This window comes from Phycodurus eques, chromosome 5, assembly GCF_024500275.1.
Source record: "Phycodurus eques isolate BA_2022a chromosome 5, UOR_Pequ_1.1, whole genome shotgun sequence".
Taxonomy (NCBI): Eukaryota; Metazoa; Chordata; class Actinopteri; order Syngnathiformes; family Syngnathidae; genus Phycodurus; species Phycodurus eques.
The window spans coordinates 3,250,861-3,277,273 of NC_084529.1; the positions used below are offsets into that span (position 1 = coordinate 3,250,861).

General features: G+C 42.6%; 2 protein-coding genes across 7 annotated transcripts; one reads left to right on the forward strand and one right to left on the reverse strand.

Moving 5' to 3' along the window:
- Positions 1-276: 276 nt before the first annotated feature.
- On the forward strand, positions 277-11,453 carry LOC133402784 (BH3-interacting domain death agonist-like). 3 transcript variants are annotated; one of them, XM_061676907.1, is made up of 5 exons: positions 277-485; positions 855-1,130; positions 5,457-5,590; positions 7,927-8,120; positions 11,347-11,453. In XM_061676907.1, exons 2-5 carry the CDS (start codon positions 878-880, stop codon positions 11,354-11,356), a joined length of 591 nt encoding a protein of 196 aa, XP_061532891.1. In that variant the 5' UTR covers positions 277-485; positions 855-877; the 3' UTR covers positions 11,357-11,453. The 3 variants fall into 3 exon arrangements, with proteins under 3 accessions (XP_061532891.1, XP_061532890.1, XP_061532892.1); XM_061676906.1 differs by having other exon boundaries at positions 281-495; XM_061676908.1 differs by lacking the exon at positions 11,347-11,453 and having other exon boundaries at positions 285-495; positions 7,927-8,705.
- bcl2l13 (BCL2 like 13) lies at positions 8,257-26,201 on the reverse strand. Of its 4 annotated transcripts, none has more exons than XM_061676903.1 (7): positions 26,067-26,201; positions 25,212-25,425; positions 21,795-21,878; positions 20,176-20,332; positions 19,621-19,693; positions 19,104-19,232; positions 8,257-10,177 (listed from the first exon to the last, which is right to left on the reverse strand). In XM_061676903.1, the coding sequence occupies exons 2-7, from the start codon at positions 25,360-25,362 to the stop codon at positions 9,197-9,199; spliced, it is 1,575 nt and encodes a 524-aa protein (XP_061532887.1). In that variant the 5' UTR covers positions 25,363-25,425; positions 26,067-26,201; the 3' UTR covers positions 8,257-9,196. The 4 variants fall into 4 exon arrangements, 3 of the variants coding, with proteins under 3 accessions (XP_061532887.1, XP_061532888.1, XP_061532889.1); XM_061676904.1 differs by having other exon boundaries at positions 26,063-26,201; XM_061676905.1 differs by lacking the exon at positions 26,067-26,201 and adding an exon at positions 25,856-25,871.
- Between the last annotated feature and the right edge of the window lie 212 nt (positions 26,202-26,413).

Below are 26,413 nucleotides of genomic sequence, written 5' to 3' on the forward strand. Positions count from 1 at the left end.
GAAATGAATGTCACGATTTGAAATGAGCATCAGTGGAAAATGAAAAGAAGTCAATGCGACGTGGGGACTTTCCAATGAGTTGTTGTTATGCCACCGCACTGACACCAACGCAACAGTAGGACTGCGGTTTGGTTTAAAATGTTTCATAGTCATTTTATATCTCCAGTTGTTAAACTGACATACAAGCTAACTGTGATCTGAATTTGTTAATGGGATTTATGTTTTTTTTTTTTTTTTTGGGGGGGGGCTCCTTCGCGGTGTGCTTTATATTATATTGTATGTCTTCATTTGTTTGTCTGCACTGGCTTTTCTTTTAAAACGAAAGCCTTTTCAGGCCTTTTGAATATTCAGCGAGTGGGACGGAGTCGAAGATCCGCCTCCTCGTCCTCGATGTGCGGGAGTTTGCCCAGAAGTTGTGGCTCGGCACGGCACGGCACGGCGCATGAACTAACCAGGGTGGTTTCCCCCAACCCCCAACTTAATAGGTGCGCTAATGTAAGTAAACGTTTCCCCCCTGTGGCTCAAATAATAAGTTGATTTAATAAGTTTGATTCCGGAACTAGCTAAGCAGCTAGCATTAAACCGACTCGGTACTGGAGCACATTTTTGGTGGGTCAGGCGAGCTTGTTAAAGCTAACTAGCTTGTAGCGACATTAGCCACCGTAGCTCATCATCTTTATTTTTATTTTTTTTTTTGGGAGGAAGGCTGATGATTAAAACTAACCTAAGTGTACTTGTTGACGAATATTCTCCACCGTTGCTTAACTTTCCAAGTAAATTGTTGTCGAACTCCCCAACAGCGAGAGGCGTGTTTGACGAACTTTTAACGCGCCCATAAATCTATTTCTCTTCAGTAAGGAACAACTCCAGTCAAGTGATGGATGATTTGACGAAGTTGGCCAGCGAGCAAAACGCCACTTTGGTGGTGTTGAGCTTCCTCCAGCCGGACTGCGGCGTTAGCAACGTGCAGTACAACAAGGCTATTTGCTCTTTGGGCAAAGACCTCACAGAAACTTGGATGAGCAGTTGTGAAGAAGAGTACGGAGTCATCGAATGTGACGGCAACCTGCCCGGCAACATCGCGGGTTCCATCGACGACATAGAGCCGTTAGTGGAGCTTTACTGGCCTGGTGAGTGCACTCGGAGGTGGCAAAAGTATGAAAGTACAGATACTTGTATGTGTGTGCCTCCATTGAGAGGAAAAAAAAAAAAACTGGTAAAAGTACAAGCACTGATTCAGTTCCTTTTTTAAAAGTACAAGGTGCGGCAGAAACGTTCCAGGATTCAGCTCTCAAAAGATGCATTTCAAACCTAAACTACAGGTTTTCCCACTTCAATGTGGGTTAAACGATCAGTCAGAATGTCTACAAAGAGCTCCAGCGGTGTATGCTTTGTTCGGTGCGTGAGAAGAGGGAAGAGCTGTGGCCCGACGACAACTGGTTCTTTCACCATGACAATGCACCTGCTCACTATGCACTGAGCATCTGACAGTTCCTGGCTGAGGAGAATGTTGCTGTGCTGGAGCAATCTCACTACTCACCTGACCCGGCTTATTTTTTTATTTTATTTTTTTGCGTAATTTTGAAATTATTTTTCCTCCCGATTTCCCAAGCTCAAGGGAGTCATCAAAAGGACCAGTTTTGAGGATGTCAGGGTCTATCGCACTGGCCTATAGACTAGTTGGCGACCTGATTGCGACTACATCACCTCGAGGTCTCCTGGGGGCTTACGCACAAAAATGTAGCGTCCGTTCTTTTTCACGGCAAAGTTCAGATGTATCGTTCGCACGTTTCTGCAGCTTTTGGTGCTTTGGCGACACTTAGAGGTGACGCTTGGAAACTGTTATAATAAATCTGCACATCAGAGAGACATGAACAATTAGCACTGATGAACAATTCATGCCCGGCAACATTTGGTTTCAACAATGCAATTGAGGCAAAGGACTCAGAATTCATTTGTTAACCAGTGTATTTAATGAACCACAAATGTTTGTGAGGATACCTATTAATTGATCAAGGCGATCATTTATGCTCACAATCGCTTCGTGACTCCAGCATATGCACTGAAAAAAAGAGTCATTTGAATTTACTTCATTTGAACATGTACATTGGTTGCACATGATTAAAATGTGTTTAAATTGACATAATTTACCCCTCTTCTCCTTAAAAAAAAAAAAGCATGATTTTTTTTTTTTCAGCGTGCGTGTCCACTCCTGCGTATTAAAATAATAAATTGAGTCATCAAAAAGGAGTCATCGTTTTTGATTACTCAATTTATTATTACAGGGCTGAGTGTAGGTTACTGTACGAACACATTTGTTATGAGTTCTAAAAATGCATGGTATTAACCTTGTGGGGTGATCATAGTCAGCCACGTCCTCCCATCACCCCTGACAGAGCAGCGCCACCCACGATCGCCGCCATTCTCTCCTCGTACGGGTTGAGGCCCTCCGCGCCGTTCTTCCGCATGTTTTGGCCACACTTTGGCGGTGGGCAGCTTTCGTCCGCTTCACATCCACCTTAATGTCTGACCACTTCTTTTTTTAGTTCAGCGTGTGCGTGCTATTCTGTCTCCACAGCATTGACAGCCTCACACACGCTGTCCCATTCGCTCCTCTTTCGCGTGTTGTTAACGCCGGAGGACAGCGTGCCGGAGAGGATTTTCTTGCGCACCGCCACTTCATTGAGCAACTTCACGTTCAGAAAAAATATTTTTCTTCGTTACCTTGCTCATTTTCCTTTTTTTCTGATCATGCAGAGATCAGCATCTCAGATGCAGGGTTCATTTAAATGTGATTTGCATATTTAAATGTGGGCGTGGACAGGGAGCAGTCAGCTACTCCAACATGGGTGCTCGTTTCCACGTTGATTGGAATGTACGAAGGAAATGTGCTTGGATTCATGAGTACGAAGAGTTTCATACATCTGGATATTTTTGTGCGTACTATGTTTTCTGGATTTGAGCGTTATGCCATGTTTTAGTAGGAAATCCACGCAAGTCTTTGTACATGAGGGAGTCGTTTGCATCTGAGACCTTTGGGAACTCCTACATGCAGCATGCTCACTAAGGGCCATATTCCCCCGTAGGCTTAGGTCAGAAAAGGCACGCAGCTCCGCCTAGTCCGCCGTCCACTTATCATTTGTGCACCATCTGGTCATTTGCGCACTCTGGATCCAGTAACCCGGAAGTGTGGGCGTTACGTCTCATATCTGGCTGAGCAAAGACTTAAGTGCTTTTCTTCATCCGCACTCCAGATGTTGTAGTAAGTCTAGTGCCCTGGGAAGGTGAAACATTATATTGCATCATTTGATTCAGCCAACTGCTCCCATGCTCCGGAGTCGAAATTCAGCGCCGTCACCAGCTCAGCAGCATTTTCTCTTCATTGCAGCTGGCAGGTTGGAGTTTGTCTGAAAGTGCCCCACAAAAACAACTGCAGTCATCTTAATGGCGTGATGAGTTACAGTTTGAGTCATATGTTTTTGTTATCTATAGCATTGTCGGTTGTAGAATCCGTTTAAGTGACACCAGCATGGTTGCTGGGCAACACTGATCAACAACTCGCCTATTTTTGAGGACCCAGGTTCAAATCTGGGCTCGCCTGTGTGGAGGTTGCATGTTCTCCCCGTGCCTGCGTGGGTTTTCTCCGGGTACTCCGGTTTCCTCCCACATCCCAAAAACATGCATGGTAGATTGATTGAAGACTCCAAATTGCCCGTAGGTGTTAATGTGAGTGCGGATGGTTGTTTACTGTGTATGTGCCCTGCAATTGGCTGGCGACGAGTTCAGGGTGTACCCTGCCCAGAGTCAGCTGAGTTTAAGCGCCAGCGCACCCGTGACCCTAGTGAGGAGAAGCGGCATGGAAAATGGATGGATGGACTTATTAAACACAGAATAAAAAAAACGCTAAGAGTAAAAGCTCAATGTCGCCTAATGTCACAAAACTTAGATCAGTTGTCACCAAAATTTATGTGGACATCTCTATTTATGCCCACTTCAACCACTGAAAATACCAGAACGATCGCCACAATATTTTGGATTTTATGGACGTTAAAGCATCTGCGATTGGCTGGCAACCAGTTCAGGGTGTACCCCGTCCCCTGCCCGCAGTTGCGGGGATAGGATCCAGCACGCCCGTGACCCTAGTGAGGATAAGCGGTACAGTAAATGGATGGATGGATGGACGTTAAAGCGGGGAGCACGGTGGATGACTGGTTAGCACATCGCCTCACAGTTCTGGGGCTCCGGGTTCAAAGCTAGCTTCCCTGTGTAGGGTTTGCATGTTTTCTCCATGCCTGTGTGGGTTTTCTCTGGGTACTCGGTTTCCTCCCACATTACAGATTACATTAAAAACTTGCATTTAGGTTATTTGAAGGCTTTAAATTGTCTGTAGGTGTGAATGTGAGTGTGAATGGTTGTTTGTCTATACAGTATGTGCCCTCTGATTGGCTGGCGATCAGTTCAGGGTGTACCCCTCCTCTTGCCCAAAGTCAGCTAAGTTAGGCGCCAGCACACCCGTGGCCATAGTGAGGATAAGCGGTTCAGAAGATGGATGGATGGACGTTAAAGCATTTTCCACGTAGACGACTGTCCCGTTGTCCGTGCTCGTTTTTCTTCGATAATACAAAATAAAATTTGATTGACTGCCCAGATCGTACTTTAAAAGTGTAAAAGATTTTGTCGAGCTGTTAAGCCTGTGTGGGCATTAATATATTACTCGTGGAAACCGATGTCTCTGTCGGCAATCGAGCAAATAAATAATTAAATTTCCATCTTCCATCTCTATATTTTGGAATAATATACTGTATATAGATATAAAGAAATGAATATGAGACAAAAGTTCAGAATTCCAGCTTTTATTTCATGGTATTTACATTTAGTTGAGGACAGAGCACCTTTTGGTTGAAGCCACCCACTTTTCAAGTGAGCAGAAGTATTGGAACAGACATTATACAATTAAAGTGAATAACATTTAATATTTGGTGGCATAATCCTGTCGTGCGATCTAGGCATTGGTGCCCGTGGTATGGGTATTTTTTTCACTTCTGTGAAGGCACCATTAATGGATGGTTCATATGTTTTGTAGCAACATATGCTGCCATCCAAGCAATGATTGAATACAGGTCTGGACTGCTGGAAGGTTAGTTTATTACTCGCACTCTTTTACTTTAAGCCACGCTCTTGTAACACGTGCAGAATGTGGCTTGGCATTGCCTTGCTCAAATAAGCAGGGACGTCCCTAAAAAGGACAAATGAAAATGTGTGGCGCATTTTGAAACGCAAAATATGACAAAGGAGACCACAGAGTGTCCTCCGTTCCCATATACTTCTTGAGTGTTGTTAAAAGGAAAGGTGATGTAACACAGTGGTAAACATGCCCTTGTCCCAGCTTTTTTGGAACATAATGTAGGCATCAAATTCAAAATAAGTGAGTCTCCCATATTTGTGACTTCCTGTAGGTGGTGAAGCCGAAGCGAGAACCCTGCAGCAGATCGCAGCCAGGCTGAGAGAAATTGCTGCCCAACTTGAGCAGAGCGTTGTGGACCAGGCTGCCCAAAACCTGCGCAGGAATGTCATGTCCTCACCGAGTGAAGTGAGACTTGCTCTTAAGGCACACCACACAGACACAACATTTGGTACACTACACTATCCGATCCAATACGAGAGATTCTGCCTTTACAAACTTTTTTTTTAAAAAACACCGTAAACCTCTACTATTTGGAGAGGATGGGGGATAAGACCTTCCCCGAATAGTGGAAAGGAGAAAAAAAGAAAAAGAAAAACCCAAATTGAAACTGAAGTACCGCTTAAAATGTTTTTAATTGTGGACGATGGTCCCCAGACACTTTAATATAAGTTCAAGTTCATCTTCCAACATTTCCTTTAGAAATAAATGGATTACACGTGGTTTCATTTTGAAAAATGCACGGAAACTGTTCTCGTATAAGCATATGTGGCAAAGACTTTCCGGAACTTCTACTAACAACCCAGGGTAGCTAAAATGATCTCCTCTCCGAAATACAAACATGTGACTTTGTATATACTTATTTGACAGTAAAAGTACTTTGCTATTACCCAGGGTTTTGGCTGCATCTTGCACAAATACGCGACAAGTTGAATTTCGCAAATAGTGAACTACAAATAGGTGTGGGTTCACTCTAAAGACCTCTTTATACTCCCGCGGCCGACAGCGCCCGCACTGCATCACGTGACCGACGCATTGGCACGCGCGTGCGCCGGCAAAAATTGTTGCTGCGTGTAGAATGCCACGGAGGTCATCTCTCGTGATTGGGCCGTTGTAGTCACATGCCCTTGGTTCACCATACCATCTACGCCGCCGCCTTCTTGTTCGATTTTGCAGCATAATTAAACGGATCATCTGGTCATCTACAGGTTCATTTGTTCTTGCAGGCGCTGTTCCACGGTCGCCATTGTTGTGGCTTCGTTCCTTGTTACGTAAAGTAAAAACGGCTACCGGAAATGGCCAAAGAATACAGAGGAAATTCCACCCTGTGGTTTCCTAGCCAATACCAGCTGGGGACTTTAACAAATAGCAGGTTTGATCACAGGATCTTTCAACACAAAAATTGCGTTTCCAAGTGAGATCTAGCCCGCCGCCACCAAGTCATACGTGTGTGTGTGTGTGTGTGTGTGTGTATATATATATATATATTTTCTTTGTTTTTATTTCGTACAAATGTGAGACAAGTTTGAATGGTCATCTCATCACATCTGCGTAGCCTGCCTTTCCCGCGACGCACGAGCCAGTCATATTGCGGTGGGGCGTGTCCTGCCTAGAAACTATGTGGGAATCCTAATAACACAACATAAGAGTCAATACTTCACATCCCAAATACTAGAAAACGTTGGTTTGGTAAAATACGGGACCTTTAATGTGAGAAAACTATCCTCAATTATCAACAAAAATGTATGTGGACATTTCTACTGATCCCCCCTTTCACCTCTGAAAATATCAGAACGATAGACCAAATATTATTTATTTTATGGACGTTGCCTGTGTTCCTTTTTCTCAAATGGGTGGGTGGAGAGGAAAATGCTTACCATCCATAAAATAAAAATTATCTGGCCAATTGCTCTGATTTTTTCAGAGGTGTAAGTGGACAAAAATAGAGATGTCCGCATAAATTTGGGTGACAATGGATCACAATTTTGGGATATTAAGCAACATAAATAAAGCTTTTGACTGGGAGATAGATCCTTGTCATGTGTTTGCTTTTATGACAGCCATCTGTGCCCATTAAAGCTGAGCCTCATGATCTTACAAAAAGCCTTTAATATGTCACGAAATCAAATACCTGTGCAACTGTCATCGTCTAAAAAAAACGTCCGTCCCCCCCCACCCCCCCAAGTATCCAAGTCTGATCAAATAGAGACTGCACACCAATTGTCTTAAAAGCCAGTACACAATAAGTCGTCTTCAGTTTTTTGTTAATTTTTAATGCCTGGTACAACTAAAGGTACATTTATTTGGACAAATATAACGATAAGGCAAAATAACTGTTATGAGCTGATATTTAGTCATTTTCAATGGTTTTCTTGATAATAACCAAAATCATTTTATAATACAATAATAATGTTGTTCAGGTAAGATACCTTTAATAGTACCATGCAGGCATTAAAATGAAAATGAAATTGATTAAACAAGTGTAGGCTAATAATTTTTTCATGACTGTATATAGAGACAATTTTACACACGCAGGCATCGATCAAATTATATACTTTTTTAGCAGAGGACTGTTAAGAATGGGGCAATTCCTTTATTACATTATTTTTCAAGATTATACTAATATTTTGAATGAATGAAAATACAAAAGTATTTGAAGTTTTGTCAGTTTTCATTCCACTGCTTTTACTGATGTTTTATGCAATTATACCATCAAAGTCATTCATTTTGGTATCATTTTGCAGCAGTGGCTGGACCTCCTCAAAAGCGAAGTGCAAAGGGCCATGATGCAGGGGGTGGGCCTGGAGCAGCTGCCCCAGGAGAGGGTCATCGTGGCCCTCAGCCTCACCCTGGTGAAGCAGGTGTGCGAACACACCCCACAACTGCTCAGAGACCTCTTCAACACTGCGCTGCAGTACGTCAGCCCTCCGCGGTCAAGGTGACTCAAAGTGGGTGGGATGGAGGAATAACTGTGAATTGTTTGCTGAGGGGAAAGTGGGAATGTTAAGCCACATTTCAAAAACGAGTATGGTTGCATCGTTTTTGAATGTTAAGTGTTATTTTTGAAAACGGAATGAAAGTTTAAGAATTTTTGTGAATTTTGTCATATGTGCTCTTGTGAACTTATTTTTGTTAAATGTTCATGTAAAAGGAACAAATATTGTACTGTATGCATTCAATGACCTCTGCTTTATAAAATAGCTGTTTTTTTCTTTTTTAAATCATATCACAAGAACATTGTAACTTTCTTTATTCTCAAGTTGGTGTGTTGTAAATGCAAGGTACAAAGTTTGATCGAGGCTTTTTGGACAATCTACTTTTTATGTTATAATACTTCCCCTCTCATTGAAAACTCGGGAGTTGCTAATTGGATGCAGACAATCATTCCAAACCTATTTTGTATAACAAAGCATAAATAAAAGGACAGCAGTTGGGAAAACAGCACATTGATGTGGACTTTCACATGGCGAGTTTATTTACACTGCAGCAAATGTTTTGCTAAATGATCTGTCATCCAGTTATATCTATTTTAAAAATACTTTATTTTGAAAAGTGTGCTGCAGCTTTTTCAATGACTGATGTAACCAATAAGTAAAGAATCTCATGAGTATGACTTTACTATACTAGCTATACTAAATAAAATAAAAAAATATATAGGAGTGACAGCAGTGGTACAATCCATTAGGACATTTTAAACACTGTAAGGAGAATCACATGGCACAGGTACTGATGAGGAAAAAGGAGAAGAAGAAAAAAAAGGGGGGGGGGGCGGGGAAGCTAGAGAAACCAAAACCATGACTGTCAAGTTTGAACATTGGATGAGTGGAGTGCATTCATTTCCCTTTTCTGTACTTGCACCTTCTGGGTGGGTCAGAGGCGTTGTCTTCATATGGACGACGGGTTTTAGAATGTGGCCTCGGAAGAAATGCATCTTCAGTGTACTAAATCATTTGATTTCTATCGCAACTTCCTATTAGCTGTGATCTAACCCCCTGAGAAGGACACGCGTCCATTCTACTTCCTCCTATAGCTTATGACACCATAAGCCATCACGGCAGCGAGAAGCACCAGGGCAGCTCCTCCGTAGAACAGAACTTGGAGCTCCGATGCTGGATCTGGCTGCACTGGGGGCTCCTCGGTGACGGCCTGCACGGGGGTCTCTGGGACCGGGGTTGCGGCTGGTGGCACCTCGGCCTCGCTCGGGGCCTCCGGTTCTTGCAGGGGAGGCACAGTTACTGGCTGCAATTGTGGTTCAGAAGAGGTTTCAGGCTCTGCTGTCTGGGCCTGCTTAGGCCCAGGAGATGCCGGCGCTGCCTCAGGAGTTGCCCTTTTTGCCTCAGGCTCTGGTTCTACAACAGGAACAGGTAAGGGTGCCGGAGGTTGTGGTTCAGCTGGAGGGGGAGCAGCAGCTTCTGGGACCGGAGGAGGAAGCTCTGGTTCTAAAGAGATGAGGGAAGGTTCTGTTGACAAGCTTAAAGGTGTATCTATTACAACAGGGTCTTCCAGTGAAATCAGGGAGACAGGTTCAGACTCCAAGGTCGCAGGAGCTACTGGACTCTGGCTCCTAATTTCCTCTCTGAGTTGGGCAAGCTCACTCTCTGTGCCCAAAACACTCATCATGCTCTCCTCTATCACCGCGCCTTCCTCCAGCAGCTCGGCTTCCTCACGCTCCACATGGACGATGTCCGAGTTGGAAGAGTTGTTTTCGCTGCGCTCCTCGGCCAGAGCGACGCCCTCGTTGCTGTCCAGGCTCTTGATATCTTCGGGGTCCATCGCGCACACCTGTGCCCACGACTCGTGACCGGCCAGGGACACGGAAAAGCTCTCCGTCTGCCAGGAGCTGTGCCCGCTGCTGTTGTCAGCCGTGCACAGCAGAGACGACGGCGGGCTCGGCTGGTCAGGCGCTTGCTCCCCCGACAGGATGTAGATGTCGTTGCTGTCTTCGGCGATGGCAACGCCTCGCTCGTCTTCTGAACCAAGGCCAAATATTTCACCCTGTGGAGGACACCGACACAGAAGTGTAGTGAGTGTACAGTATGTTCGAGGGTGAAAAAAGGGAACTAGAAGGGCAGTCGGATCTCTGCTTAACCCTGATCAATTCTACTTGGGATCAGCATCAAACTCCAGATACTTATCACTGGATTTCAAAAGGGAAAAGGTTTGGGATCGACTCCTTTTCCCAGACCCACATGAAAATATGAAGGCACATTCCTTGCCCCACGTTCCTCCCTTCCACTTAGAAATGATCAATTGTGTAATCCTGTTCATTGACAGTGGTGGAAAAACATAACCTCTTAGGTAATATTGAAACCTCAGGCAAGGTATCCATCTATTTTCAACTTGCACAGAACCGAGCCAAGTGAACCGTTACACCATCGGTGACTCGCAGACAACCAAACGTATCATTTTTCATGATTCCACCCATTGATATTGTCAACAGTAAACAGGATTCAGGCCTTCCTGCACACTTTATAAGGAACACTAGCATCGCACCTTCACAAATAATGCAATATTTGTATTTAGTCACTGTATGAGACATGAATTTATTGACACGTTTGTCATTGTAAATGTATTGGTGTGAAACTGCACTACCTCATACAATGGCCGTCTCATGAGTCAGAAAGAAAATAGGTGATCAAACTATATGCACAATACGATCAATGTCATTGGCTGTTTTGTGTATACAAGTACGCCTTCAATTACAACGCCAATATGTATTTTTACTGCGGGATATTCATTGTATAATTTTAAGTATGGATGTGCCGAGCTAAAAATGCTGCCATCCACCTGTAGCACTATAATTCATCAGCTTTGTGTGCCACCTGGTGGAATAAAGCTACTGGATGCCGTAAGAACATCTACGCCCATGTGTTATACAACTAAAGCATCATGGGAGACAACGGAATAACACCAGTTCGTCTGGCTAAGCCAAAAGCAGTACACTCATTGACATTGTCGTCACACAACGAGATCTGCTGCAATGTTTACACGTTTGATCTCATGCTATTATAAAGGTCACATTTGCCGGAGCGGTGATCACAGCCACTGTAGGTAGCTACAATATCTAAATAGAACTTTTGGCCGATGCACAAATACAAGTGCAGATGAAACAAATGTTATTTTCATAACCGCATACACAAACAAAAATAAATCTCGTTTCTCAGGTGTTTGTAGGGAAGGACACAGGCTGAAATGCTGACGCTCTGCTTTCTATCTGCCAAGTCACTCGCGTGACATGCTCGCTGACTGTTGGGAACATCTTTATGACTGAGTGACTCATCTGAGAACATCTTGAAGGTAATATTGGACTATTACAGCAAACAGGCCCTGCACCACACACAATTTCAGTAGTAGCAAGTGGAAACTAGTAATGGCATACCAAAAATTATTCATAAATGGCTTGATCAGCAGATCCACCCCCCCAAAATAACAAGGACATAATGTTGTTGAATGTGGCAGCAGCACCATTAAGGAATGAGATTAAACCTAATAGCTGCAACCGTTATCCAACATTGGCTCTCTCTATAAGCTGCTTTGCGTGAGAGAATGCTTCCCAAAAAAAAAAAAAAACCTGCATCCTCAGGATACAGGCTCACCATCATCCGGACCGACGTGGACAGTGCTTTCGTGTGGTCAGAGGACAGAGAAAAGAAAACCCACGCAGCCATTCACGCTGCATTCTGCTTTGTACGGGTTTAGAATGATTAAGGCTTACACCGCGGGAGACGGAGTTGAAATAACGACGACGACATATAAAAATTGATTGGCAATTGCATTATCCACACGTGTAATGTGCGTATTGTTTGACTTTTTGTGGTGCCGCCAACACAGCGAAAGAAAAGAGCGTGATGACGACCGTAAAATAGAAATGGAAACATAGGAATGAAAGCGATGACGTCACCGCGCATTGATGTCAAGACGGCATGCGCAGACAGAGCCCTACATGAATGGTATTAACATTTTGAGAAAAAATGTAAACAACAAACCCAGAGAATCTTTCTACAGACTTAGTGAAATAACGCCACGTGGAAAGTTTTTGGGGGAATATTAATTGTAGGAAGGCGTGGCTTGTTCCTTTAAAAATGTTCATTACAAATAGAATCAGAGAATTATCCATCCATCCATCCATCCATTTTCTGAGCCGCTTATCCTCACAATGGTCGCGGGAATCAGAGAATTACATTTTTTAAAACTACGCAATATATACCCAACTAACCCATATTTCACGATTTCTTGATGTTGATGACAAATGTTCCTTTTGTAAAAATGAATCTGAAAATGTGACTCATTCATTTTTTACTTTTAGTGCTGCATTCTGGAAAACAAAACGTACAATTACGCTTGAAAAGGAAAATATTACATTTTATGAGTCAAAAGATAAAAAACTGAGTAATATTATTAAATTGTCTATTTTGTTAGGTAAGTTTTATGTTCACAAATCTAAATTCCTAAAATCAATATTTATTTAAAATCTCTCAAGATGATCAGAAATGTAAGTTGCTAATTGCTATCCATTGAGAACTTTTTAAAAATTGAGTTGCAAGGATTTATTTTTAAATTTATGTATTTCATTTATTATTATTGTTTTGCCTTAATGTATTTATTTTTATCTGTTGTAATTGAACTGGATTGTTTGATTGGTTGTATACATCATTTCACGTTATACTGACAAAGATGTATGTTAATATATTGTTTCGACAATATCAATACATTTTTTTTTTTTTTTTTTTTTTTTTTTTTTTTTTTTTTTAAATGCACAGACAGAGCGCAGCCCAGTTTACATGGCAAACATTTACTTCTGATCGGTTTGAAAAATATATATATATATATATATATATGTATATATATATGTGTGTGTGTGTGTGTGTGTGTGTATTCCACCACTGTGAAACCAAATGGAATTCCATTTGGATTTGGCCTGTTTGTTCCAATTGAGGTGTTTATATGGAGCGTTTTCATTCACTTTGGGCTTCGAACCCGATTCTATTCGGAATACAAGGCTCCATGTAAAACCCCCTAATATGGCTCAAGTCATATGTTGACTGAGTTAGTAAGCATCAATGACAAAACAAGAACAGTGTGGCACCATGTTTGACTTAATTTTACACTCCAAAACTGTAATGCATGAAGTTCATCTTCAGCACACTTTACAGCATGTTATGCAGCGGGTACGTTCTTTTGACAGTTAAAATGCAACTTCATACAGTGCCCAGCTGTACAGTCAATTAAGGCTTTATAATGGAAGCATTTTCACCCTGGAATGGCTTAATTCCATTTCTATTTTTTCCCAAGGGAAATTTTTATTCGAAACATAAATTCAATCTTGAGCAACCGGAAAGGATAGCCAGTAGCCAGGATTTACTAGAGGTTGACTGTGAGAAGCATAGGGATCATGTCAGAGCAATCTGATTGGACGCTTAATAATTGTTCTATATCTCCGTGGGATTCCTTGGCCTCATTGAGAAACGGCAGTTATAATTCGCCATTAAACCGGTTCACATTTACCAGAATACGAGAATACTAGTAGAAATGCTTGACTCACCATTCACGAAATAATGAAAGTCAACAAGATGAGCAACATAGAAACCAAGTAACTTCGCTTAATCCATGTAAATATCAACATTAGTCATGATAGCCATCAGGCCTGTTGCACTGTTCTCCACCCATGCCTGAAGACAAAGTTAAGCCATAAAAAAAATAAAACATCTACAACGCATTCCTGCCTACCTAGGGCGCTAGGTCTCATTATGTTGCACAATACTGCGGTGCGCTAATAAACTTCGCACCATCTGGGAGACATTTGTGACAGATGTGAGCGATGGAAAGTCCCACAAAACGGCTAACAGGGCAACGTGACTCTTACAAGTCTGTGTTAGACTGACACTTTACTAACAAGAACATTATGAACAGAAATATGCTTTCTTCACAGTAGCCTGAAATCGGATACAAGATGTTGCATACACTGCAAATCAACACAGCCCACAAAAGGTCAAAAGATCTGAGGTAACACTATGACGTGAATATGGGAAAGGCACTTTTATGTCACCAGTAAAGGTCAGCTGAAGCAAATTCCATGAGGTCTGGCCTTTTCTTTTTTTAACAAGACTCAAGATAATTTAGTCGGCATGCCAACCTTTTTTTTTTTTTTTTTTTTTTTTACTGTAATTCATTCTATTCGGTGCACGAGTTTGCTTCATTTATACTCGCCGGTGTTTACATTCCCCCCAAGGCGAACAAGAACCCCGCACTGCAAACGCTGGCTGACCAAGTAAACGAACTTGGGGGGGGGGGCAACCTGATTCACCCCTCATTTTTCTTGGGGACTTTAACAAAGCAAAACTCAACCACAAACTCCCTCAATACAAGCGGCACGTTGACGGCCCCACCAGGGAAAACAACATTCTAGACCACAGCTATACCACGCTAAAGAACTCGTAATGTGCTATTCCCCGTGCAGCTTTGGGCTCGTCTGATCACCGTTTAATTTACTTAATACCAACACACGGGAAAAAACTTAAACGTGCAAAGCCTGTGCTGCAAACAGTGAAGATGTGGACCGACCGATGACGCTAAGATGAAACTTCAAGACTGTTTTGACTGCACAGACTGGAAGGCTGGATGAATATGCGGACACTATCACCTCAACTATTAGCTTCTGTGAAGATGTGACATTTCACACGTTCAATAACAACAAGCCGTGGTTCACTGCCAACTTTTCCAGGCTAAAGAGGACGCCTATCAGGGTGAGGACAGAGCCCTGTACAAGCAGGCCAGAAACCATCTGACAAAAGAAATCAACATCGCAAAGAGAAATTATGCAGAAAAGCTAGCAAACCAGTTTGGTGCTAACGACTGTCAGTTTGGCGAGGATTACAAACGCGAACCAGCTACAAGCGATTATCCCCCCCCAAGCAGAGAACAATAAAGGACTGGTCGACGACTAGAATACCTTCTACCCTAGATTTGAAAAAAGACACTTTCGCACCCCACACCCGCCTATCCGCACCACCAACCACCACCATCACACCGCTGACCCCCGTTTCAGCATTGACCATTCACGAACAGGACATGAAACTCTTCTTTAAACAGTTAAAAGATCAACTAAGCGGCAGGCCAGGACAGTTCACACAGATCTTCAATAGATCTTTGGAACTGTAGAATCTTTGGAAGTCCCATCCTGCCTCAAACGCTCCACCATCATTCCAGTCCCCAAGAAACCTGCCATTTTTATGACTAAATGACTACAGACCTGTCACCCTGACATCTGTGGTCATGAAGTCCTTTGAATGCCTCACGCTAGACCACCTCAAAAACGACACAGGACGCGTGTTGGACCCCCTTGCAGTTTGCCTACCGAGCAAACAGGTATGCGGATGACGCAGTCAACATGGGACTGCACTTCATCCTGGAACACCTCGAAGCCACAGGGCCCTACGCGAGGATCCTGCATGCGGACTTCAGCTCTGCGTTCGACACCATCCTCCCCGAATTCCTCTCCTCCAAGTTTCTCCAGCTCAGCGTCTCGCCTGCCATCTGCCAGTGGATTTACAGTTTCCTGACGGGCAGGACACGGCAGGTGAGGCTGGGGGACACCACCTCATCCCCACAGCACCGGGGCACCCCAAGGATACGTCCTCCCTCCGCAACGCTTCTCTCTCTACACGAACGACTGCACCTCAACGGACCATTTCCATTAGGTTCCTAAAACAGTTGACTTACAATTTCATTGCAACATGCTACATAATTCGTACACTCACGCTGCACTAGTTGTACACTGTTGTTGATGACTACTGGCCACGATGTGTTTGAGAACTCGCCACCATTTGCACAATTGTCACTATACCAGATCATTGCACTATTAGTCACTTTAAATTACTCTAAATTGCTTGAGGACTTCATTATTTGCACAACTGCCATTATATCAGCATCACGGCACTAGTAGTTCTTTATCAAATACAAAGATGGGGAAAATGTGTTATTGTTTGACTTTACTCTGAACTGTATCTTCTGATAAGACCTGAAGTTGATTGAGTCAACTTGGCCTTGCAGCCTCAGCACGAGGATATCTGCTCCCCTACCAAGGGCACTTAACACATGTAGGTTTAAACAGTCAAAAATAAAAATACCAAAGTTCAAATAGTTTCTCAAAATATGAATACAAGAATAAAGTACATATATATATATATATATATATATATATATTTTTTTTTTAAAAGACAACATAACCCTGCTCAGTGGAGAGATATTTCTCTGTTCAATACAGAGGAGTACCAAGTTCACACACGGAATACATTAGATAAGCGACATGAAGTACAACTGGCTTGCACTCTCGCCACGGGTTTACTCCCAAACAAATACAGTGCAGCTCAACCTGCGGTCCGTGGACATCATGGCTAGCAATATGCCTTTGGCGGTATGTCAAAACTAATTTAAAACCCCCCAAAATTATATCCATGTGTTGTCAGAGATGATGTATATTCTCATAGTCAAATTGGAAGGTGACCAGAGTCTTGAAAATGAATGTAGATTGAAATACAAAGAAGAAGAGAACATTAAAAGTGGGCCATTCTAATCCCTTGTGATGATGTTTCTGCAAGATTGTGTGTTATTTTTGACGGGCAGCCAGTCACGGCAATTCCAGATTCGTGTATGGTGACGCACATATTTCACACATGAGCTGGCGAGATTGGGCTTACATAACAAGAGGGGGGGGGGGGAGTCCAGCTGCACTGTGCAGGACGCAATAGAATGTGCCATGACACCGGCTGAGCCAAATTTATTTCAGATTCTTCTCTCAGGGAACACTTGGTTTGAAATAGCAGTTAGGCAAAATGGAAAACCTCACGTCGTGACACTCACGCAAACTGTCACATAAAAAGCTTTTTACTGCAAGCAAGAGACCAACAGACAGAAGACAGACAGCAAACAAAGTACTAGCTGGACAGGCTTTAAGGTCACCGCTCTCTGCATACACAATTTATAACATTAAAAACCCACTACCTCCGGCGAAGGCATTTTCTTGCACATCTACCCCCTCCAACCACCCTTAACGTGTCCCCCCCTTCCTACGTGCCCCTTGGCTGTGTACTCTTTATTGGGGGCTACTGGTTTTGTTCCTGCTAAATGAAGTGCACACCGCATTCGGGTCATAATAACCTGCATTGTTATCTGAAATGAGTAACAAACGACTCGTTACCGACCATCAATTCGTCTGCACTTCTGATGAAGTGAAGGGTAGATTAGGTTTTTATTTAATATCTGATATTAAAGTACGTGCTTTATTTGTGCCGTAAAATGAAATGAACTAGAGCATATTTTTAGTACAAGTCACTAATAAGATGTTTAGTGTACATTTTTTTGCCAGCTACGATTATTTGTGTTACATTTTCTAACCCACTAGGAAAAAAAATGGTACTGTGCAAAAAAATATATATCATTCCGAAACAGTAAATGCCTTTTTTTTTTTTTTTTTTTTTTTTAATAAACCTCTTCATTTAAAGTTGAAAGTCTAAACTTTTGGCATATAAATGATAAAAAGTCCCTCATCGCCCAAATATTTCTGGACCACCAAACTGTACAATTTTTGCATATAAAAGTACCAAGAGAACAATGGAAAAAAAGCACAAAATACTACCAGAGCTCCGGATCTTTCAGCTGGATGCAACTACAGTATCTATAATAAAAATTTTAAAAAAAAAAGAAAATGCGTGAAGAAAGCACATCCTACCTTAGTACAAAGTCTGCAAAGTCCCTGCTTTTCACTTAGCTGGACAGACAAAGCTCAGTGTAGATCACAGAGTCGTGCAGAAAAGCCCGTTGGAGAGACACACAGATTTCACGTTCCCCTTGCTGCCATCAAGCTACTTTGCCTCCCTTCCAATCATCAGCCTGTACACTGGCGACCGCCTCCTTTCTCTTCACCCCGCCATTGCTGATCCTGCCCCAGCACATCATCTGTTCAACCCCTATGACATAACGCTGAGCAAGAATGTGGCCTTGTTCAGAACTGGCACATTGTGTTCATATTTCACTACATTAGAAAAATACAACAGGCATCACAATTGGTTCATACAGACCAAAGCAGAGGTTATTTCTGTCAAATCTCATGATGCTGCATTTGTCTGCATGACCTTGTTCAAAGGGTGGATTTGTGATGCCGTTTTTTTAGCGGTAAGCTAGGAGCATTAAAGACTCACAAATATCGTAGAGGAGAGCTGTTCCAAATTTTAAAAAAACAACAACAGAAGCAACTTCTCAAAATATTACAATGATGTATATTAGTAGCTTTGTAAACTGAATGATTTACATTTTGCTTGAGAAAACACTTTTTTTCCTCACTCTGTTTATAATTTGAATCCTGCAGAAATTTCATTACTGAGAAATATTAAATCACCACGACGGATCTAAAAAAAAAAAAAAAAAAAAAAGGTTGTAAATTCCTATTGCATCAGTAAACATTTTCACTTGTTCTCTCTCCCCTGAAGGCAACTCAATCAGAGGATTTACTCAAATTAATTCACCGAGAGTACCATTAGAAGTTTTGTTGGGGATAAACTTATTTTTAATATTTAAATACAACATGCACTTAAAGTTTATTTACTAGACTGTCCATTTAAATGTTGAGCTGTTGAACAGTATAACTTCAAAACTCTTGTAACTGGGTCTGTTAAAGTGTCTCACTGGCGCCCTCCTCTGTTCACTTCAAGTACGTTAGAAATACAGCACATGAGCTGGAAATGTCAAATTCTTAACACCTTAAAACCAATCATAAAATGTGTTTAGAAGCACCATCAAATACTTTTTCCCCCCCTTTTAATTCCCATCACCGGTAATAATCATTGTAGATGCAATGTTAGACCCATGCTTTTCATTTAATTTCATTTAGTTAATTCTAGCTTTTAACTCGAAATAGAGCACTCACGTATCCCCCTTGCCGGCCGATGTATTCACCCTGAGCCTCTTCCAGGAAGCGCACTCCAAGATGAAGCAGGGTTGACACAGACTGATCTTCACTTTGTAAAGCCCGAAGCAGCACCAAAGGCACAAGCACCTAGGAAACAAAGGGGAAGTAGTAAATCCACGACAAGGAAGGGGAAGTAGGAACGGAGCAGAAGGAGACAGGAGATACACATTTAAGTAAGGGAGCAAGTGGAACAGAGGAAGTTAAATGAGGAATAGAGGAACAAGTATAGGCGGAGGAGTGGAGAAAGTAGTAAGGGAGAGTGGTACACGAGGCCGTGAAGAAGAAGGGCGGAAAAGCGGAAATGATCAAGCTGAAGATGGATGGAAGTAGAAACGAAGGGGACACGAAAGAAAAAACATTGGAAAATATATTTGTAAAAAAAAATAAGAACCAAAATGCTGACTTTTTTTTTTTAATAATAATAATTTGTTTGCGACTTTGTCATTTGTGTGAAAATGAAGAAGGAAAAGCTCACCTTGCTCCGCCCTCCCTGTGTGTGTGTTAAAAGGTCCAGTGTTGTATCTCGGAATCTCTCAAATTCGAGAGGCCTAAAAACAGACATTGTTCTGTTGTGAGCAGAGCCACTGACTTCTTTTAATGTTGATGTGAGACATACATCTGGCCAGATTATTAAAATTCCACTGCAACGGTATAGGCTTATGTACAGTATGTGCATAACGACGTGATAAAGGTGCAGGGGCTGTGAAGTCAATCAGTTCTCTCAATGCATGACAATCTGCCTGAAAACCCAGCGGCTTCCGCTAACATTGCGGTTGAATACGTCACACATTCGATAATATATTCAAATCTGTCATACAAATTCATGGACGACAGTGGTCAGTTACAACTTCATGACTTCAGCTATGGGAAGCCATTCATCAATTATTGATTGTCCATTTTTCCCCAGAGTCAAATGCGCATTCAAAGCGACAACTGCTGAATTTGATTTCCAAATTCAATTAATTGTAGCCATCCTTATCCCACCAATGCATAAGAGCGTTGTAACGTGCTGACACAGCAACAAACCGACCCAGCGAGGAGCGCGTGCACAGCTGGTCTTAGGTGTGCGTCCAGCTCTCGGACCGCGCGATCTCCCAGCTCGGCGAGACAGTCTTCAATTGATGTCTCGGGGTTGACTGGATTGAATACCAGCGATGCGCGGCGGTCGAAGCCTGTGCTGGAAAAGGCTGAGAACACAAAGAGAATGTCGCCGACGGCAGGTTTAGCAACATGTGAAGAAAGTAACGGCGAAAAAGAGAAAAATGGCAATTACTGATAAGTGCAATTTTGTCAGAGGAAAAAGGTACAGCGCCGTGGAAAAGTATTGGGGCCCCTCCTCAAATTCTTTTGTTTTTTTGGCATAGTTTCCCCAACTCTAATATTTAATATTAGCAAACAAATGTAAATGGGGAAAATAACCCAAATGAACATTTGTTTTTGAAGCCATTCAGAAGTTTACTTGCGAGTGTCTTTTGGATTGTTGCCCTGCTGCAGAACTCGAGTGCGCTTCAGCTCGAGGTCAGGAACTGATGGCCCGACAGTCTCCTTCAAGATTTTCTGGTAAAGAGCAGCAGTCACGCGTCCATCAAGCAAGTCGTCCAAGTCCCCAAAGGCCAGAGCAGCCCCAGACGACCACACTACCATCACCATGTTTGACTGTTGGTATGACGTTCTTTTTCTGAAATTCTGTTTTACGTTTACGCCAGATGTAACGAGACATACACCTTCCAAAAGGTTCAACTTTCATCTCGTCAGTCCATAGAATATTCTCCCAAAAGACTTCAGAATCATTTAGATGTTTTTGTCTTCCGTTTTCCCAAAAGTAAGACGAGCCTTTGTGTTATTTTTGGTCAACAGTAGTTTTCACTGTGGAACTCAGCGATGGATGCCATTTTTTCCCCACTCTCTCATTTTTGAATCATGAACACTGACATTAACTGAGGCAAGGGAGGCCTGCAGTTCTTTAGACATTGTCCTGGGTTCCTTTGTGACCACCTGGATGAGTTGTTGCAGTGCTCTTGGGGTAAGTTTTGTAGGCCAGCAACTCTCGGAAGGCTCCCCACTGTTCCATGTTTTCTTCATGTGTGGGTAATGGCTCTCACCGTAGTTTGCTGGAGTCCTAAAGCTTTAGAAGTAGCTTTGTAACCCTTTCGAGACGGATAGACGACAAATACGTTATTCGCATCTGTTCTTTAATTTCTTTGGACTGTGGCATTTTATTGCAGCTTTTGGAGATATTCTGGCTGGCTTCATTTTGTCTTTTTGGTTCTATTGAAGTAATTTCTTGATTGAACAGTTCTCGAGGTCACCCGGATTGTGTGTGGTCAGTGAAAAGGAACCCAAAAAATTATTTAGAGACTCTGTTAATTCCGGATTAAATGAAGTGGGTCATTACTTCTTCACACAAGGCCAGAAAGCTTTGAATCGTATTTGTTTCCCCCCCTTAATCAATAAAATCACCACTTAAAAACAACATTTTATGTTTACTTGGCTTATCTTTTATATTTACATTTGTTTGAGGATCTAACATGTTAAAGTGGGGAAACTGCGCAAACATATACGAATGTAAAAAGGGGGCCAATACTTTTTTCTCAGCACTGTGTGTGAGAACAACATCTGGTTGAGTGTTTACTTGTGTGAGCTACTTACATGCAGTCATTTCATCCTCAAGTCGTCTTCGCTCCTCTTCTACCTGCTCTTTAAAAATGCTGCCGCACTCTCGCTCTGCCTCTCCTGAAATAAAATTTGAAACGCGCAACATATTCAATGACCACCGTGTTTGACGAGTTTGAGAAAAGGCCTTCACACGCATGATACTTGATGATGATGTGGCTCGTGACTATGGCACATGTATCAATCAAATGGTATGCATGACATTACCGTGAAAAAGTATTGGCCACCTTCTCAAATTCTTACGTTTTTGCATAGTTTCCCCCACTTTAATGTTTATTATTAAACAAATGTAAGCCAAGTGAACTTAAAATGCTGTGTTTAAATGGTGAGTTCATTTATTAAGGGGAAAAAAACTATTCTAAGTTTCTTGGGCCTGCCATTGTCATTGCCACTCGGGGTAATCTTTGTAGGCCGACCGCTCCTGAGCGGTTTCGCCACTGTTCCATGTTTTCTCCATGTGAGGATCATGGACATTTTATCAAGTGGGGTAATTACGTTTTCAAACAGGGCCAGGTAACGTTGAATAGTTCCCCCCCCCCCCCCCCCCCCCTAAGTGAAATCACCATTTAAAAACAGCATTTTAAATTCGCTTGGGTTATATTTGTCTGATATTTACATTCGCTTGATGATCTTAAACATGAAAGTGGGGAAACTATGCAAAAAAAAAATAATAATAAAGAATTTGAGAAGCGGGCCAATACTTGTTTCACGGCACTGTAGTTCATGGGACGTCACAAATGACCAGCATCATAAAACCACAGTGTTTTATAGTTTTGACATTTTGTTTTCCTTGTACATGTACAGTTAATCAAAATGGTGTATGTGTACAGCAGCACTACTTTTATAACGGTGTGATTTGTGTGTAAAGACCCGGCCGGCGTGCTGCTGCTGCCATTGCTTTTCACCTTTCATCTCACGACATGCAGACATTCTGCTTTCAACAGATTGCTGAACTTAAACGAATACGCTGATAAATGTGCCCTCGCATTTTTGCGTGCGCGCAAAAAGCACACGTGCAGAGCTCAAACCCTGAGTCAAATATTTATAAGCTGCAGTCCGCACAGCTGAAGGCTAGATGAATCACGCAAGGTACACACAACTGACTCAACTACTTGGCGGGGAGCACCATATTTCACAATCCGAATGTAGAATTAAAGGTCTACAAGGTCAAGTATGCATTTCATAAAGAAAAGAAAGCACGCTTGCGCAAAAGTCCTATGCATTTCCATGGGAAATGTCTGCCTAGCGGTTAGAGACGGCTCAGTTTAACTGAGAAAGACGGCCAGCGGACATTTTCCGACTGTCTCTTGCCCACTCGGTCCCCGTGTAGCTTGTACGGGAATGCCCAGACAATCACTGTTGTTTTTTGCTGTTGGCTTTGTGCTGTTTCAGCATTCAATCGTGGAGCCACAAGGCCAGCTATTCTGCTTCGCTCCATTAACGTGTGAGTGATCCTACGGTGATTACACATGACAAGCTGTCAGAAATTGGACCGGGTCATGCGGAAAGCAGGGATAGGACACTCATCTGCCCGGCCACACCCACACACGACATCGGTGGAGACAGGAAATACAGAAATTCCTGCCTTTCTTTTTACTTGCATACTTTTGGCTTTTCCAACACAATGTGACTTTCAGATTCATTTCCAAAACTGCTTCTCTCCATGTAAGTTTTCGTAGCCTTTGATTGCACGGAACTTTGGAGTAAAATGCAATGTTATTGATCATCAAGCGTATCTTTTCTTGATCACATTTTTTTTTTTTTAATTCAAGACTGCTGTGATTAATTAGGTTTAAAAAGTCCATTTTTTCTCTCTAAATTTCTAATTGATTATGCCAGCACTATTTTAGTAAATTTCGGTCACAGGAATAGACGATATTTCTTAGTTAATTCAATTATAATAATCTACTCCAAGCCAGGTATGTGGATGTCCTCAACACCCATACCCGGCGGGCACAATATTAGGGACACCTGCACAATTTAATTGAGATTCAATGGAAAATCTGTATCACGAACTCTTGTCTTTTCAAAGAAAATGCTCCATTTTGATTGACACAGTTAACAGTTGTTATTCATTAAAGCCCGGTAAACACACGGCGATAACTGGGCTGTTTCTGTGCCACTTTTCGGAGGTGTTTTAAGAGTGATTTTTTTTTTTCCCCCCGGATAATGGTGCTATAAACAGGTAGGGCCAACCAATCGTGTATTTCTGACCAAAACTCTTCATGTGTGTGGGGGAACGCAGACGACTCCGTGAATTGTGACGTGACCGAAATGTAGCTAATCAAAAGAAGTGTCCTGACAGAGGAACAACGAAGCGGCCGGCGTTTTGCATCTTGTTAACCCCTTTTGTTCTGTTTTCAGTGTTTTGGCCGTGACATTCCTTGGCAGAAAATATTGGCGCATGTTGCGTGCGCCTTCACCGGCGTCCTGTTTACAACTGCGCCGTAACTTTCTCCCTTCCTTGCCAACCCTTTTGCGTCATGCTGGGCCATTTGCGCTATTGCAGTGTTTTGGCTGTGGTATATTCTATTGAGTGGAGAATATTGAAAAAGGAACGACTAAAATTAAGTGAAGAGAGAGAGAGATGACTAAAAGGGGATTTGAACCATTCCTTCTGTATGTGTTAATCTGCAAAGGACAACCTGTCAGCTGTTAAAAAAAAAAAAAAAAAAACCTACGGTTGTTAGTTGACAAACTCATCTTGCAGCAAACGTGGGTTGGCATCATGCACGCTGTGATCATGGGATTCCAATTTGAGTATCCCGGACATAGACTTTTTCAACCGAGTTGAGTTTTGTATCAGATTAGATTGTGGACAGTATGTCAAAACCTTTTCGAAAACCACAAACTTGGAAAACACACACGCAAAAGTGAGTGAAAGGTTCTCCTTGTCTATACGTGCCCTGGGACAGGGTGTAGTCCGCCTTATGCCCGAGGTCTGCTGGTATAGGCTCCAGCATCCCGCTACCCTGATGGATGGATGGTACATTACAGTATTTTAATCCCCTTGTGGGGGGAATTCAATGATGCAAGTGATTTTAAATATAGCTCAAATAAAATAATAAACATATCTCAAGGTGGGCACATTTATCTTGGAATGCGTTTCCTGTCCACTGTCACCGTTTGTCGGCAAGCAATTAAGTGGCCAATTGAGCATGCGAACAGGTGACTTCCTATCCTGAATAGTCGTGCTTTTGTTAAGTGGGTTATCTGTGTGTGAAGTGTACGGTGCACGTCACACATTGTGTTGCGACTTTTGGCGTGTCCCATCGGCGGTCGCCTAACTATATAAATACGACTACAGACAAGAGTGTGCGCTCTTCGGCTACTACTGTATTTTGAGTGCCAAAAACAAATACGATCGCACGACACTCGCATGTCTCCTCTCACCTTCGGCTACGGTGAGTGCAGCGTGCCACCTGCCAGCGGGCAGCCCTCCCAGGTAGGTGAGCACGATGTACTTGGTTTCATAATGGAAATCCTCAGGCACAGTGGCAGCAGTGGTGGTCGGAAGAGGAGGGATGGAGCCTGAGGTAGCCATGGAACAGAGGTGTGTCACACTCCCAGGCACATATGTTCTTACAGTCAGAGCAGGACACCCCACCTGAAGATGGGATGAGGCGGCGGAGGGATACAAATTGCAGTTAGCACTATCTGCAGGCATTAGAAACACCCATTCACACATTATGAATTGCAAATCAGTATCTATAAAAGAAAAAAAAAAGAGATCATAAAACAGCTATGTGAATCACAGTCTGTTATATAAGAGGCATAAGTTAATTATTATTGTCGCACTTAAGTGCCACATTCACCTGCCCATGTAGCAAAGAGCAATGCTGGGGTTACAAACTGACATTTTTGGAAGTGCAAAAGTGCCAATTATATACGACGAATGAAAGTACAGAAACTAGATTAAAACTATATCAAACCCTATTCAAATAGTCGCATACTATATTACTGTGCTAAAAAGACCGAGAGTGGTTCCGAATGTTTTTAAATATCACCCCAAATGGCAAATTTGGGTCAGAAGTCACTTTTTAGTTCGGCGGGTCATCTCCAAAGCAGGACACACACACACACACACACACACACACACACACACACACACACACGCACGCACGCACGCACACACGCACACACATGCAACAGCCACAGAAACGTTTCGCTAGCATAGCGTTCCATGTTTTCGGACGCAACTTCAGCAATGTCAAGCCTGACTTTGATTTCGATGAAGGACACACCTACCGTCCTTGAATAAAGGCAGCCAGCTGCAAACGGAGGCCGAAGCGGAGCTGTGCAACACTGCTGCAGCTTAGTTAGCACGAAGGGGAGAAGCCAAGTCAGTCAGTCAGACAGGCAGCAGTGTGCGTTCGGGGCGACCAAAGCCAGCGAGAGTGGAATACCAGTGTTTCTCTTTTCGCCTTCAGACTAAAATCATACGTGGAACTTTTTGCCTACTAACAGAAGAGTCAAAGAGCAAATTTTGGGATTTACATATTTGACACTTATTTCTTGACTATCTTTGAAAATTCAGTGCGTTAATATCGCTCAACTCTTATTCCTCCCCTCCCCGCTTTCATAAGTATCAGGCC

Excerpts from the sequence above, each read along its gene's own strand:
- LOC133402784 (XM_061676907.1), top strand. The coding sequence starts at position 878 with ATGGATGATTTGACGAAGTTGGCCAGCGAGCAAAACGCCACTTTGGTG. Across the intron at positions 1,131-5,456 it reads AGTGGAGCTTTACTGGCCTG|GTGGTGAAGCCGAAGCGAGA; the intron begins GTGAGTGCACTC and ends GACTTCCTGTAG. Across the intron at positions 5,591-7,926 it reads TCATGTCCTCACCGAGTGAA|CAGTGGCTGGACCTCCTCAA; the intron begins GTGAGACTTGCT and ends ATCATTTTGCAG.
- bcl2l13 (XM_061676903.1), bottom strand. The coding sequence starts at position 25,362 with ATGGCTACCTCAGGCTCCATCCCTCCTCTTCCGACCACCACTGCTGCC. Across the intron at positions 21,879-25,211 it reads TGCACTCACCGTAGCCGAAG|GAGAGGCAGAGCGAGAGTGC; the intron begins GTGAGAGGAGAC and ends ATTTTATTTCAG. Across the intron at positions 19,694-20,175 it reads GTGCACGCGCTCCTCGCTGG|GCCTCTCGAATTTGAGAGAT; the intron begins GTCGGTTTGTTG and ends GTCTGTTTTTAG.